Here is a 16533-nt window from a genome sequence, read left to right as displayed (position 1 = left end):
CCATATATCAAGTTTCAAGATGGGCGTTCCTTACTGGGGGGGCTCAAGGATAGCTTCTCTTACTTGGATTTTTATTTCACTTTCTTCAGTATTTGCTGCAAAGCATTTAAGCATATGCTTGACTTTTATTTCAGTGGGATTAACACAGATGCATAAATAATTTGCTCAATAGAGACGGGCAGCTATTGTACACATTGAGCTTTTAGCACACGAATTGAGACCCTAATCTTGCTATTTTACAAGATCCACATTTACTACTGAGATCAGGCAGTAACTCCTCATATCCTGAGCACAGTGGCATAGGAACAATTTCTATAGTAGGGGTGCTGAAAGCCATTGAACAAAATTGTAAATCCTGTATATGATGGAAACAACTTCAAGACGGTTTTGGGGGGTTTTGAGGATGCTGCTGCAGAATCTCCAAAATCCCTAGTTCCAGCACTCCTGCCTCAGCATTGCAGAAGTCATGTGGCATTCTAATTACAAAGCTGAGACCTACGTTACATCGTTGTCTGTGGCAAGGTGCGAAGTAATCCACATTTTCCTGGCATATTGTCCATGGCTGATCAATCACTATCTCTAGACATGTACCTTAAGGGATAGCCATAACAGACTACTTTTTGTTTTATCGTCATCAAACTATTTTAATTTTCGTAGAACATATACTATTTATGGCCAAACAGTATCCTTTGGGATTCAGTTTACTTCTTTTGGAAGTATATTTGTTTTCAGTATGTGTGTAACATATATTTATGTAGACAGAGAGACATATATATTAGAGTTGTAAAGGAGTTGAGTTATTTACCTCTACTTTTATAATTGTACACACACATTAATAGATGTTACCATAAATACATTCAAGTATGCCATCTACCATATCTGTGATATTAAAATGAAACATCACACTTAAGTTGCCATGGACATCTCACCTCTTCAGCATGGTCACCTTGTATCTATTTTAGATAAGGATATGACTGCATTAATGATTTAAGAGTACTCAGTCTAGAAGTACTTTCTAACAATTGTTAGATTGTGAGTCAGCACGTATCATCATAAAATATAATAAATTATTAGATTCTGATTTGAACCACAACTTGTACAAAACTAGAAATCTCACATTGCAGAATACATCAAAACAATGTTCAAAAGTAATTATTTTATTTCAACTCTATAAAGTATACAACAGGCACTCAGCAATTACAGCTGCAGGGAAAATACAGAGCAAAACAAAAGCAGTTAAGTTTATGAAAAAAAGTTCTTAAATCTACATCAAAAGAGTGCAACTGGTCAGTGACCATTTGATGACAGACATTGTATTTTGACAAACAAAAAACTCTTTCATGTAGAATCCATTGTAAGAAGAAAACCAAAGAATTATAGCCATAAGTATACAAAAGAAACAACCAGTGTAAAAACAGCATACATTGGAATAAGTATGGTAGGCAACTCTGAATGAAATTTCCCTTTGCTAGTAAAGCCTGAAACATTTGAGAAATTGTCAAAGTCTCAGTGCTATGTTTGTTTATGTAGTAGACAGTTATGGAAGAAGAACATACTTTCAATATTTAGCTTTCTAGGTGTATTGAGAGCTTGCCTCAGAAATGATTTGCATATACAAGAGCTCAGATAAAGCACTGATCCTGTTTTGTTGAGTGGTGCAACAAGATATTTATTTTGTAGTCATTGATTTCAGGTTGAGATCTGATTTTGTTTGGTGTAATTACAGTTAATTGCTAATCGTTTGTCTGTGTGGAACATTTGTAATGGAGTTTATAAAATATGATATGTTAGAACTTTACTGCACTATAGTTTTTTAAATCTGCACAGCTTAGCAAAACAGGAATACCTGTATACAGATTGATAGTATGTCATATATTAATTTGACCTGCACGTACATTTATACATTTCACAGAAATGACGCTGTATCTCATTAACAGATTCACAGCTCTGGTACATTTAACAGAAATAAGAGAACAATTTCATCATTTCTGTAATTCATCAATATTATATAATAAAGGCTTATAAATTGTTAGCAGAAAGAACTGTAAAACGCAGCAAGCTAAGAAAGGACAACATTCTGAGGTGTGTTTGTCTTTGTCATGCAGCATAACACCAAATTTGTATTTTTATAGGATGCCATGAATTTAAGGCACTTGCAACAATGCCAAATAGCTAGGTCATGTTCTAAACTATGGAACAGATGAATAAGAGTACAGTTGACAAAGTTCAATAATACTGACAATTATGACATTAATTCAAGTCTATTTTGATCTAAAACATTACATTACAAATAAGAAAAATGAAGTAATAATGCCATGGAACTCCAAATAAAAAGTTATATGAGTACCACAAAATATCAACACGAAAATATCTATTTACATAAATATTTGCTTATGGTCCTATTGTTAAATAAGAGTTTTTTAATGAATAATGCAGCAGTGTGATGAGCTACAGATCATCTGTATCTTATGAACCCAATGCTAACATGCTTGTTTTAAATATGGTAGCTGATTTCTCCTTATGTAAATACATCATCTTTTCATATATGATAAAGGAAGCATAAAGAAAAAGAGACAAGTGGAAATACTGAGGCAATCAATTTATATGAATGTATATATGTAAATCAAATATATTAATTATAAATGAAGGGGTTATTCACATACATATGATAAATATTTAAAATATACGTGGTAAAGAAGATGAAAGTTGAGTGAAGATTTATATAAAAATAAATTTGTATTAATACACTGCATGCCATAGGATTCAGATATTATTGTATGTGGCACAAGGACAAAACTGATAGGAACAAACAAAAGTAATTGATAACACACTCATTTTGAAACATTCTTCCTGTAATGTTTTCAGTTCACCCAAAAAATATTGTGATGCTCTTTTCTCTTGGCAATTCTTCAGTTTATTGTAATTGATAGTTGAATCCCAAGTACTCATACCATAATAACTATTTAGAATTGAGACAGATGATAAACTCTTGTTCTTCATGTTCTTATGTATAACAAGAAAGTCAGTTAACAAATTAAACAAGTTTCACTGTCCAATATAGCCAAATCACTCCATGTCAGACAATGGGGGTGGAGGGATCCAGCTTTAATGCAGAAATAAGGTGAATACATTTTTTTTTACTAAGATGACTGTGAGACTGTTTTAGCCCTAGTATCTAGTGTCTGCTTTCAGACAGTATTTTAAATCCCTAAGTTAAATGTTTAAAATTAAGTATATGGTATATTTGTTGTATACAAGTAGTTCCTGGTAGATGTAATTATTATTATTTTTATGATTGCTTCAAAGTGTTCAAATCTTAATGCAATGCCACACATGATTAATAAATAGCAGAAGTAATTTACAGTTATGTTGTGCTGCTGATATTGCCTCATCTGACTATATGTAACTGTAAAAATAAATGAAATAGATTAGTTAAAGGGAACTGTGGTAAGTAAGGCTTTCTAGTCCGCTGGCAAATTGTAGACATGATGTTGGTATATTTATTATTCTATTTATTTGACAATGTTATCTTTAAAATGCTCTATTAAACCAATGTATGTCCTTATGAATATGAAAAGCTGCTAAAATGTATTCATGGTAGGCATTCTATTATTGATAAATCCCCTACTATTTGCTTCTCCTGTATTTAAGGGTAAAGACAAAAATGCCACAAAATCTTAACTAGGGGCCTGCTCCTGTTGACGTCAGTAGTGAAACTCCTATTGATTTCAAGGGGCTAAGATCAGATCCTAGATTCCCATGCTTTGAAAAATCATGTATGCCATTAATATGCTAATATATTAGGATGTGTACAGTGGTCACCACAAAAAAGTAACATCTTCTGACACTGTTACCGCACAATGTTGTTTGAGATTACCATAGTCTTCCCGTAAATTTAGAACAGGAGATATCCATGATAACTGTGGTACCAAATGTGGGAAATGTTGATCTTTTAATGGCTTCAATATATATATAATGTGATGGACCACAACAAATTAAGTCACATATTTTGACTCTACATAACATGGTATAATCAGATGTGGCATCATATGCTGCTCCAATTAATATAATGAGGCCCTGGTAAAATCTATTGCAAGTTCTGAAAACTAATACCTCTTATAAGTGTGAGCGGGTAAACTTACATTCAGTCTAACACATCTCTGATTAGTTGGCAAACGAGGTTTGATTTTTTTCCTCACATTATTGTAAATCAGGAGTGACTCCACTGATGTCCTGGAGTTACAGTGATGTAAAAGTAGTTGAAGTGAGAAAAGAATTCAGGCCTATAGTATCCTTTTCACCTCTCTTTTTTATAGCAGTTTGTGGTGTAGCCATTGCAGCACCTCAGGATAATCACTGAAGTGTCTGTGCACTGCAAATATATGTGCCAGCAGATCTCACACAAATATAATAGACCTGTGTTGCTGTCACATTAGTTGTCCATTTATGTGGTGTGCCATCAGAATCCCATCCATTATTCCAGGCAGAGTATTAGGATTCATTGTTATAATACTGTGTTGTAACCGAAAACATTGGTTTAGTTACATTTTGAAATATACCGATTAAAAAAATAAAGCCAGGTCATCTGCAAACTGCCTCGGTATTGATATGTTTTTAAAGAAGCAGGAAAAGTAAGAACACTGTGATGGCTCCCAAATACTGTGGAGTAAAAGCAGAGAGGATGCAAATGTGGAGACTTAAAGGATTCTCTGTTTTTAGAGCATCACTAAAGATGATGTCTCTTGCTACATATCTCTGAAATGCTTATTGAATGCTGAACATTTATATTCACAGATGAAAGACGTACATAGCACCTATACAGTATGTTATGGGTCTGAGATTTTCCTCCTGGGGTTCTAAAAGCTACGGGTTATTTTAAGATCCATCTTTATTTCTACTAATTAATAAGACCAGTTGGTTGTTGGCATTCTATTTCTAGGACCGTTATTTAAGCACAGTTTTTTAATATGTAGAATGAATAATTATGATTTTTTCCATGCAAATATTTATTGTACCAAAAGAAAAAAAGATGTTAGTTACATTATGTTCTGAGTTGATGTGAAAACTGACCCATACCTGCCACAGTTCTCAACAGAATCTGTAGCAGTTGTGCTTTTGTTGTATCATTTTAAAAAATCTGTCAGAAAGAAAAAGGAAAGGTAACATTCAGTCTTGTCATGAATACTGCTTGAAAAAAGGACAACTTTTAGCACTGCTTTGACATGAACTCATTGACCTATAGTTTTGTGGTCCTCCTTTTGTATTCACACTGGCCTGCAATAAAAGACCCTACAAACTCACTTTGAAGTGTGGGAGTACCCCACATTCTGTACCATAGATAACTATAGTACGTAATAAGTTACTATTTGATCCTACGGATAATTCTAGCTGTAAAATACTGGCTTTAAGTGTATCTTACACTATTATCTTTCAAATTATAATTAGAGCATAGCAAGATAATTGCAGTGATAGAAAACATATTTCTTTACTGGTGAAAAGGCTTGCTTCAGGACCACCATGTCAACTGCTATTATAAGTTCAAACATAAAACATGTGAAGAGCACTATTGTCATCTAAGCAATAAGTCCTAATGCCACTGTAGTTACTGTAGCAGCATCATTCAAGGCATCATGGTGACCCCGAGCACTAATCCTCCCCAATTCCTTCATTTTTGCTGGCAGCCATGTCTCAGGAAGCTGTCTTCAGCAAGGCAGAAGCAGGTAAGAGAAATACATTAAAAGTCTATATCCCATCCTGAGTTGTCATCAGGTGGCGGTTCATCATTGTCCTCAGGGAAACTGTCAAAATTGCTTGTGTCCGTTGGAGATGCAACCTGTCAAATGAACAGTTAATGTGTTTGCATCAGTTGCTTTTGATTTTAAGAAAATCTCTATTTGAGACCTTTAGAAAGACCATTTTTCCTTTCTCAAAACAATGCTTTTTCAACATCATTCACTAACCTAAAACATTTTATCTGTGGGAAAGCTCTCTAGCTAAATATGACTAGTAAAAGCTTACAAAGAAAAGGGAGAGCAACTACAATTGTCCCTTGGCAATATTGTCAATGCTAGGGTATTTAAGTTTTTTTAAAAAATGTATAACAAAAATTAAAAATGACTATGTTGATCTTTGTGTGCATTTGATGTAATTAAAAAACTATGGTTGTGCAAAGAAAATCCAGTGATTTCCTCAGATCAAGAAAATAACCAAAGATGTAACATCAAATAAGACCCCCCAGAGTACTCCATCACACACACAAAATCAAAGCATATCAACAGTGTCCAACCACTCCCACAAATACCGGTTATCATCACTCTCCTCCTATACAAAAAATCTAGTGTAAAAAAGATGGACCTTGCAGCATGTCCTGTATGCCAACAGACAGGCCAATTTTGAACCACAGAGGGCCCACCAAAGAAGTTCACAATGACAGCTCCCCTTTTTAATAGGAAAGGAGAGCCATTTTAAGTATCTCAACTGATGCAATTGAGATGGTATGGCATGGGGAGAGGGGTTGTCTCTCAATAGGGCAGGTTTCAAGCTATTTCTAAAGCAAAGCCAATACTTGTACTCTGCTTGGAAAATAAGAGGTAGCCAATACAGGTCCCAAGACACTGTGCTCCCAAAAGATGGACTGCTAAGCAGACTGCCATATTTTGCAACAGCATCATTTTCCATGTTGATGTAAAGTTAGTGTTGCCAACCCTCCAGGATTGGCCTGGAGTTTCCAGGAATTAAAGATCAATCTTTAATTACAGATTCTGTCATGCAAAGAAATCTCCAGGAATACATTCAACCAATATTGGCAACCCTATTTGAAGTGTAGCATCTAGAGGATGCACTGCCACAATCTAAGGACTACAGCATAAGGGATATAGTTGAGCTCTGGATGGCATAATGTCCTCTTGAAAGGGGCTGTTATTGGATGGCACATAGACATCTTAACTGGATCAAAGGGTTCAGCCCAAAATTAGTAAGTGCTCCTCATTTGCATCAGTACTTACTAGCTCCTTAATATATCTTGGAAGGAATTATGATCCTTAAAAAAAATATGTCAGACTCTTTTGAAAGATATGTGAACAGTTTAATTGAAGACTGTGGAATGCATTGTTTTACAGTACAGTAAAAATTTTTGTTAGCAACAATCTTTCATGGGGACTGTAGCAGGGTGAGCACCGGCTTCAGCCCTGAAGGGGTTGGAAAAGCCCTGCAGAGGGCTGGGGCTGGGGCTGAGAGCAAAACCCTGGCTGATTGGGGAAAGTGGCTGCAGCAGGGGCCATGCCCCAAACAGACTAACTGGGCCATATAAAGAAGGCCAGGGCAGCCAGAAGCTCAGGATTCTCCCTCTGCTTGTAGAGAGAGAAGGGCCTGGCTGCTAGGGAGCTGAGCAGGATACTGGGAGTGGAGCAGGGTTGGAGGAAAGGCTAGAGGAGCTGGGGAGCTCTGGCCTAGGAAAACCCCCAGGCTGCGGACCTAGCTGAGGGCCTAAGACCAGTACCGGGGCTGCAGAGGGGCAGCCTAGCTATAGAGAGAGGCAGCAGGTCCAACCCAACCTTGCCTGTGATGAGTGGCGTATTCTGCCGTCTGCCCCAGGGGGTAGGGCTCGTTGGTGACTGGCAGTAGGTGGGGTTAGTGGTTGGAGGTTCCCCTGGGTGGGGAAACCCAGAGTGTGGGGGTACTGCCAGGGGGGCAGCAACCCAAAGAAAGGGGCATCAGGGCCCTGGGAGGGACGTGGGCCAGCAGTAAGGTGGATCACCAGCCTGCAGGGGGCGCTGCAGGACTGTGGAAGAGCTAATTCCCATGGACAAACAGCAGGCGGAGCCTCAGGGGTGAGTCCACTCCCTTACAGTGACTACCTGCTTTAAGTGTTGAACACAAACTAGCCCTGTCATATAGTATCATATCTATAGTGAGCTCCCTTGCAGTGCTACTAGTAACTGTTAAAGAGACATTGTCAAGTCAGATTTAGCACAAATATATATAAGCAAATATTTACAAAACAACTATAGAAATATTTCTATTAAAAATCCAATAGAAACATTTTTAAACACAAACACTGCCTTGTGTTTCCACCTAAGCATTGCAGCATTCTGCTAGTACTGCACATAAGCCCAAATATTAAATAAATAGAAATTGACAAACAAGTGAAATTGACCAATTTCTTTTCATTGGCTAAACTGAGAGAAAGTTAACAAACAGAATGAACAGCAGATTTTTTAAAAAGAAGAATCAGTTTTAATATCTGTTACTGTCTTTAAGAAGTAAACAAGTAGAACACAGGGTTCAAAAAAGAACTAGATAAATTAATGGAGGATAGGACCATCAATGGCTATTAGCCAGGATGGGCAGGGAAGGTGTCCCTAGCCTCTGCTTCCTAGAAGTTGGGAATGGGCAACAGGAGACGGATCACTTGATGATTACCTGTTCTGTTCATTCCCTCTAGGGCCACTGTCGGAAGACAGGATGCTGGGCTAGATGGAACTTTGGTCTGACACAGTAGGGCCATTCTTATGTTTGTAAATATTATTTTAAACTGTACTGGCAGTGCCTCTTACTCTGAACTTTTTGTTTTGGGTACAGAATCCTTTCAGCTGCTGAGTGATTGCATCTTCCCCATCTCATACAGAGAGGGGAGGGCACAGGACTCTTCTGCTCTATCACAACTAAAAGAAGGAACAACTTGGGACTGATGTAGGGTCATACCGCCCAGTACAATGAATCATGACATCTGCTGATGTATCTCTGCTGCCCAACTCTATGGGTGAAGTGAGTAGCAAAGTGCAATTAAATAAGATTGTTAAATTTCACTCTGATGCTGATGTTGCTGAAGATGAACAATGGGAAAAAGATTAAATTGAATATTCAGCTTCCCTTCAGGCTCTGTGGGTAAAAAGCTCCCAGAAAGGCATCAGCCTAAAACAGGGGTGGGCAAACTACGGCCTGCGTGCCACGTCCAGCCCATGGGACCATCCTGCCTGGCCCCTGAGCTCCTGGCCCATGAGGCTTGCCCCTGGCTCCTCCCCTGCTCTTCCACCTTGCCCGCAACCTCAGCTCACTCGCTGTGCTGCTGGCGCAATGCTTTGAGTGGCAGGGCTGTGAGCTCCTGGGGTAGCACAGCTACAGAGCTCAGCCTGACTGGGTGCTCTGTGCTGCATGGTGGCAGCGGCGGTGCAGCTGTAGTGCCACCTGTCGCCAGTGCTCCAGGCAGCTTAGTAAGAGGGCAGGGAGCAGGAGTGTGTGGATAGGGGTTGGGGAGTAGGAGCTAGGGGTCCGGGGGGAGCAGTCAGGAAGAAGGGGTGTTGGATGGGGCAGCAGGGGGCAGTCAGGGGCAGGGGTTCTGGGGGCAGTCAGGAGAGAGGGAGAAGGGGTGGTTGGATGGGGCAGGGGTACCTGGGGGACTGTCAGGAATGAGAGGAGGGGTGGTGGGGATCTGGGGACAATCGGGACAGGGAGAAGGGGTGTGTGGATGGGGCAGGGGTCCCAGAGGAGGTGTCAGGGAACGGGGAGGTTGGATGGGGCAGGAGTTGAGGACGGGCAGATAGGGGGCCATGACCCCCTCCCCTAACCGGCCCTACATACAATTTACAAAACCCGATGCAGCTCTCAGGCCCAAAAGTTTGCCCGCCCCGGCCTAAGAGCTCTGCTGCAAAAGGAAACTAATTAGTCCTTTCCCAGTTAACTGTAACTGACTTGTCTACAAGTTCTTCACATGGTATATGATGGCTGAAAAAAGGAAAAGAGGCACAAAGAGGGATGGAAGGGGAAATAGTGCATAGAGGAAAGCCGAAGAGGAAAAAGAAAGGAAAAAAGACAGAACAGAGAGAGGAGGTGAAAGAGAGGAAATGTGGAGAGATCAAAAATCAAGAAGAGGCAAAGAGCAAGAACTCAGTAGTGACAGGCTCACACCACTTCAGTTGTTGGAAAGAACATTTCATCACAGGACCTCCTGATGAAGACTCGGCCTCAAAACAAAATGTATTTGCGTTAATAAAAGAGAATCTGTCATAAGTGATCTATTTTTTTTACTGGTCTTTGGCAAGTATCTTCAGATAAGTTTTGCTGCAAGCTACCATTATCTTTACTAAGGTATAGACATACTGGAACTTTACACAAATGGCACAAAGCAAACCATTCCTGATTGACTGGCAAGGACAGAAGTAAGAAGTGTACTTACACTTGGTACTATAGGAGGTGTCAATGTACCTTTTCTTAACCCTTCCCAGTTAAAGCCCTCAAACCATCTAGAAAGGAGATAATGTTACGACAAATCAAGATGTTAGATATACAGCTCAGATATCACTGTAACATACAAAACATGATTCAAATAGCTTAAAACAGATTTTTAATTTCTGTAAGCACTTTCTTCAGATCGTCTGATTTACAGTCATTATTTTTCTGTTGATTTTATGAAATACATTTTTGAATGTTTTCTTTATTCAGACCGAAATATGTGCAGAAATCTCATGGTGATATAAAGGGTGGCATAAGTTACACATGACTTGAAAATTGCACTATCTGACATCCTCCTGACTGCTAAGGGTGTGACCTAGCCAGCCTTCACTACAGGTGTTCTGACAGCTGCTTCTTACCTCCTGCGGGGTCTTTGTGAGTCCCACACTCCCAAGGTTCTTTATTCAGATCCTCTGAGCCAGACTGTAGCTCAGGCAGCAGGCCTGCACAGATTATAAGGGAAAGTAGCACAGCACTGACCCCATGCCTTTGTGTGGCCTCCACAGACCTTGGGTCAGGTTGCATAGGAGTAAGGGGTTGCTCAAACAGTTAAGCAGAGAGTGCGTAGAGTCTTGGCTCCACCACCTGAAATACTGGCCAGCACAGTTAAACTGATTGGGGATGAGATGGGGGAGAACAGTCTATGGGGCTACCCTCCTGGAGCAAGGAGGAAGTAGTGAAGGACTCATATCATGTCCACAGGGCAGAGTGGAAAAGCAAAATCTTTCCCTCCAATATCTTTCCCTCTGTTTTGCCTGTTATTTATATGTCAAGCAGAGTGGGGACTGTGCCCATCACTGAACTACTGAGACCAAGAAAAGCAAGTGAAATCTTAATCAGAGGCTCTATACTATCATAGACTCATAGACTTACGGTCAGAAGGGACCATTATGATCATCCAGTCAGACCTCCTGCACAAAACAGGCCACAGAATCTCACCCACCCACTCCTGTAAGAAACTCCTAACCTATGTCTGAGTTATTGAAGTCCTCAAATTATGGTTTAAAGACCTCAAGGTGCAGAGAATCCTCAAGCAAGTGACCAGTGCCCCACGCTGCAGAGGAAGGTGAAAAACCTCGAGGACCTCTGCCAAACTTCCCTGGAGGAAAATTCCTTCCCGATCCCAAATATGGCAATCATTTAAACCCTGAGCATGTGAGAGAGACTCACCAGCCAGCACCCAGGAAAGAATTATCTGTAGCAACTCAGATCCCACCCCATCTAACATCTATCAGTGCCAACGGAACAGGATCAACAGGAACTATAGTCTTAACCCCAGGGGTAGAGGCACAGTTAAAAAGCAAAAGATAGCTAGAAACTGGTAGCATATACAAGGGTGTTAAAAATAAATTGATGGTGACTTAGTTTTCCATATTGCAAAATGCCTTTTGGATGCAAATTTAAGTTAAAAAACTCTTTCACTCAACATATCACCCTACATGCCACATAAGAAAGGACAGAATAGACTCCAAAATATGAAAAGACTGCTGACATACGGAAATGTAAAATAACCTAACATCCAAAGAACAAGTTAGAAGAGAACTGTTATGAAAAGTGTTTTGTGTCTCAAATGAACAATTTTTCATATGAAAGTAATTGATAGTTGTAAAACACACTTACTTGTGCTTTTGGATATCTTTTACTCCATTTTTCAAGTTCCCTAATCTTTCTGATGGATTGTCCCTATAAAAAGAGTGACAAAGTTGTTTAATAATGTTTTTTCAGAAGGACTTATTTCTTTACTCATAAGATAAAGGTTATTGTATTTAAAGCATTTACCTGCATAGTTTTTTAATTAAATTAGCAGCATTTTTGGCAATCTTCTTTGGAAATTCAATCATGTCAATCCCCCTTAATATGATGTTATAGGTCTTCATGGGATCTGGGCCTGAGAAAGGTGGACTTTAGGAAGTGGGAGGAGGGGGACAAAGTGAAAGTTAAAGGTCTGTCTTTAAAAAATAAATCTCATACAACAAATCAGAGGAGATAAATTACAGAAGTAATAATATTTCTCATCCTGTGCTCCCAGGAAAATTGAAAGTCTCGACTATTAATATTTTATTTTATATCCTTTAGGAAGTTCTCCAGGATGTTTCCTTCCATCTCCAAAGTCCATGCCATGGTAATCCTTTCTACGGCCAAGGAGTTCTGGGCATGGTTTTGTCTGGACTTCATCAATGTTGCTCCAAGAGTTGGCCAGGAGAGGGCATTAAAGAGAGATTTAAGGCAGGCCTTCTTCTTTATGGGCTAAACATCCTGTTTCAGCTGTGATCCCATGTCCTGCCAGCCTAAGAAGCAAGGGGCTGGACTCAGTCCTGATCTCAGGTCCTCTGTTTTCTGACTAACTTTTGAACTAGACTTATATAATCGTTTTTCAAACAGCACTGGATAGAGGATGGAATAAATACTCTCTCATTTAAAAGCACAAAGACATGTCAAAGTACAGTGATAGGTGAACAAAATGCCCTTAAATATGGATGGTACAGGTTGCTCACTTTGGGCTAGATTGTGACTTGGCTGACAAACCCATACAAGAGAGTAAGAAATCCCCTCTTACACCTTAATGTAGGTTACCCAGGTCTTGGGTCAGGTGCATAGGCGTAAGTGGGGTTAACTCACTTGCGTCCTCCCTACCAGAAGCAAGTGGAGAAGGGGTGAGAAAAAGTTAGACTCCTTGCTCAATAGCCAGAATAGCTGAGCCAACACAGTGTGAGAAGTAATTTACTGCTGGCTTATTACCCCCAAGAACAAGGAAGAAGCAAGGAAAGCACTGTTACTCCATGCTGTGTCCCTCTGAGTGACGATATTTTCCAAGGTTAGTGCAGTTTACGTATCACATAGGGCTGTGCCTAAAGTCACAATCTAGCCCTGTCTCGGGGGGGGGGGGAATATTCATCCAACACCAGTGGCAGATTCAGACCCATCTTGACAGTTAAATTTTCACTATCCTACAGAAAAAAAGCATTTTGTAGAGCTAGCAAATGGAAGTGTTGTACAATCTATGTTCTCAAAGAGCCTTTTCTAACTTATTTGCACATCTTTAGACCGTTAGGTCCTCGATGCATGAGAAATTTGGACAAGTATCAATATAACAAACAATATCCATCCTCTTTTGGAACTTTATGAAGAAAAGGGCATAATGAAGCTATTGTGTATTTTTGATAAATGTAACAAAGCTATGCTGAGGGCAGTCCAGGGCACTATGATCCTTGATGTCTTTCTCTGTTGCTGGGGAGGCTGGGTGTATGGCCAGTGTGTTTGTCACTGTGTGGATCCACTGGATAAAATCATTGCATAGGAGGTGCCCATGGGCATCAAATAGCACTACAGCTCCTGATGATGATAAGATTCTACACCTTCCAGCTCCCATGGATAGCCCAGGTGGAAAGTCTGTTACCTGAGCTTTGTGCAATAGATCAGGATTTGTCCCTTAAATATTATTTGATTGCAGTTTTGTGAAATAAACAAAGAGCTTCAATTCAGTAATAAATAAAATGGAAATATGGTAATACTCCACTAATGTCTAAAAAAGTTTCTAATAGATGTAGTTTTTAATTGGTAATTATGAGAGATTACTGCAGAGGCTAAGAGTTATATGGAATACAGAATTAATACACATTATTTAAGGGAAGATTAGGGTTTGATATGTTGAAAAATATTTTATCACAATATTCAAACAGAGGATGACATTTTCAGCACAAATTATGCATCACATCAAAAATGAATGATTATAATTTATAATTGAGAAACAGCCTGCATATGGTTTGGAAAGGTAGAAAAAATTGCAGAATTTTGTTCAAAGCTAGTATGTGTGTGTTTTGAAATTATTTAATACAGAGGTTTTTGTAAATTAATTTTGAAGTTACATTAAACAGCCTTCAAAGAAATATATGGGAATAGTATTTTCAGTAGCAAGACCCTGAGTAATGAGACATTGTACACAAGTTTCTGTACCTTCAACAAGAGGTATGCATTTCTCTGATGTACAATCATCTAGGGATATTTAAAATACTTAAAATTTGTTTGTAAACATGTAATATTGTGAAATATTATGTAGTTCTGCATAGATTTTTAAGTTATTGTATATTTAAGGTGTGAATATTTTTATAGGACACATGCTATGTAAGAAAATATCAATGTATTTAAAAATGAATATGTTCTGTACAGAAGTTCAGTGGCCAAAAGTAAGATTCAAATTTGTTATATTTCTTTGAATTTAAAGTTTTACATGAGGACTGAAAAAGAAACTTGGATAGGCTCAATTTGGAGTGAGCAAGAATAAGGGTAGACCTGATAGATATATTCCCAGTAATTAATGGTCTAATTAAGATGAAACAATTGCTAACTGCTTCTTGTCTATAATGCTATATCTAGAGCATTGAAAAGTGACAGGTAACAGAATTTAGAACTGACATGGAAATATATGTTTACATAAAGTATGTGTGAAATTCAGTTCAAAAATTGATTCAAATAGCTTTGTGATATTTTAAAGGGATATACATTGGTGGACAAATAAGTGCAACGTAGATAACTATGCTAAAGGATAACAATGTTAAAGGATACCCTTAACAGAACACTATGTAGGCTAGTAGGAATTTAACACACAGGCTGAGGGTGGTAAGTGTTTCTAAGATGCCATATCAGTCCAAAACTGGTGCCATGGGAAAGTGATCTTCGTGATTCCTGCATATTAGGAGTATTTTCCAACCCCACTGGCCATGTATAAGCCTAAAATTTTGTCACAGAAGTCACAGAATCTGTGACTTCCAAAGATCTCCATGACTTCAGCCTGCGGCAGCAGGGAGCTGCAGGGTCCTGCCACCTCCTGCGACTTCAGCCAGAGGCAGTGGGGGCCTCCAAGCTGCCGTGAGCAATGGGGGTACCCTGCAGGTCCCAGCCACCACAGGTGATGGGGACCCCATAATCCCCAGCTGCTGTGGGCAGCAGGAGGACCTCTGCAGTTCCCAGCTGCCGTGGGCAGTAAGTGGTACCCTGCGGCTCCCGGATGGCGAGGGAGGAGGGGGCTCCAAGCTGCTGCAGGGGGCTTCCTGCAGCTCCTGGCTTGGCCGCCCTGCAACTCCCAGTTGCTGCAGGTGGTGGAGGGGGACTCTGGAGCTCCAAGGCCCCATGGGTGGTGGTTGCTGGGGAAGAGCCCCCAGTCAGCCCTGCAGCTGCCCAGCAGCTCTCCATTTTGTCATGGATATTTTTAGTATAAGTCAGGGACAGGTCATGGGCTTCCGTGAACTTTTCTCTATTGCTCACGATCTGTCCGTGACTTTTACTAAAAATATCCATGACAAAATCTTATCCTTAGCCATGTACAACTTTGTTTTTACCTCCTGCTGAAGCCAAATGATACAAGGCACTACCAGGAAATCAGAGTTAATGGATCATTATGACAAATGCTGTGTTCCTGCAGCATGTGCATAACATGAATTTAAACATACAGATGATGCCATTTTATACTATGATAATAAAATCCACATGCTATTTTGTGGGTTCTTAAAATTATGTATAATTATTAACAGCATATACAACATTTAACAGAATTTTGTTAAAATAGGCTTGGAAGGATTTGAATTTTATTGGTAAATGTTGGTAAACTTTGATTTCACTGTGCACACACAAGGCAATGAAAAATATTTCCATTGATAATCTAAATCTGTAGATAGGCAAAGCACGAAAAATGCTGCTTGAGAATTTAGAATTTGATTTAAGAAATTTACTTTTGTCTATTTTGATTTGTGATGTTGACCATTTGTATTTTAACTCTTATAAAGCTTTAACATTTTGAATCTCAAACTCAATTGTCATTAAATAATTACTGATAATTCCCCTATTATCTGACCCCCATTACTTACTGCAACTGTGAACATTTAGATGGATAAAAATAGAAAACATTCTTAAAATATAGATATTATCAATTGAAGTGATTAAAAAAGAACTGAGTTATAGATAACTGGAGTATGTTTTAACTTAACATTAAAAAACAAATTATTCAATAGTATGTTTGCTCTCTAGAGTGTGTTCTGACTGTGTAATTTATTTCCTACATCCATTCACAGAACTCTGAAAAGATGCAGTTTTTATAGCAACACGTGCTGACGGGGTGTATTTTCAGTTCCGAGTGCCCATAGGGATTAGAAGTTGAACTGTTTAAAGTGGAGTTCAGGTACGCCCTTTTAATTATCTTATTTATAGATTTAATGAAAACTTAATTTTGTTATAGTTCAGGGACTTTACTATCCAGAATCTGTAAAAGCAGCAAAGAGATAATGAGGTTAGTTCAACCTCTAGCCTGCT

General features: G+C 39.1%; 1 protein-coding gene across 8 annotated transcripts in view; it reads right to left on the bottom strand.

Annotated features, from left to right (window-relative positions):
- Nucleotides 1-1141: 1141 nt before the first annotated feature.
- PRKG1 (protein kinase cGMP-dependent 1) overlaps nt 1142-16533 on the bottom strand; it is a 925871-nt gene continuing 910479 nt past the window's right edge. For all 8 annotated transcript variants that reach the window (XM_030570100.1, XM_030570099.1, XM_030570101.1 and 5 more), the window contains 4 exons: nt 12010-12132; nt 11851-11913; nt 10175-10241; nt 1142-5833 (listed from right to left, as the gene is read on the bottom strand). In XM_030570100.1, coding sequence (XP_030425960.1) covers nt 5735-5833; nt 10175-10241; nt 11851-11913; nt 12010-12132 — 352 coding nt within the window. In that variant the 3' untranslated portion in view covers nt 1142-5734. The remainder of the gene's footprint in view (nt 5834-10174; nt 10242-11850; nt 11914-12009; nt 12133-16533) is intronic.

This window comes from Gopherus evgoodei, chromosome 7, assembly GCF_007399415.2.
Source record: "Gopherus evgoodei ecotype Sinaloan lineage chromosome 7, rGopEvg1_v1.p, whole genome shotgun sequence".
Taxonomy (NCBI): domain Eukaryota; kingdom Metazoa; phylum Chordata; order Testudines; family Testudinidae; genus Gopherus; species Gopherus evgoodei.
This window is presented reverse-complemented; position numbering and strand designations above follow the sequence as displayed.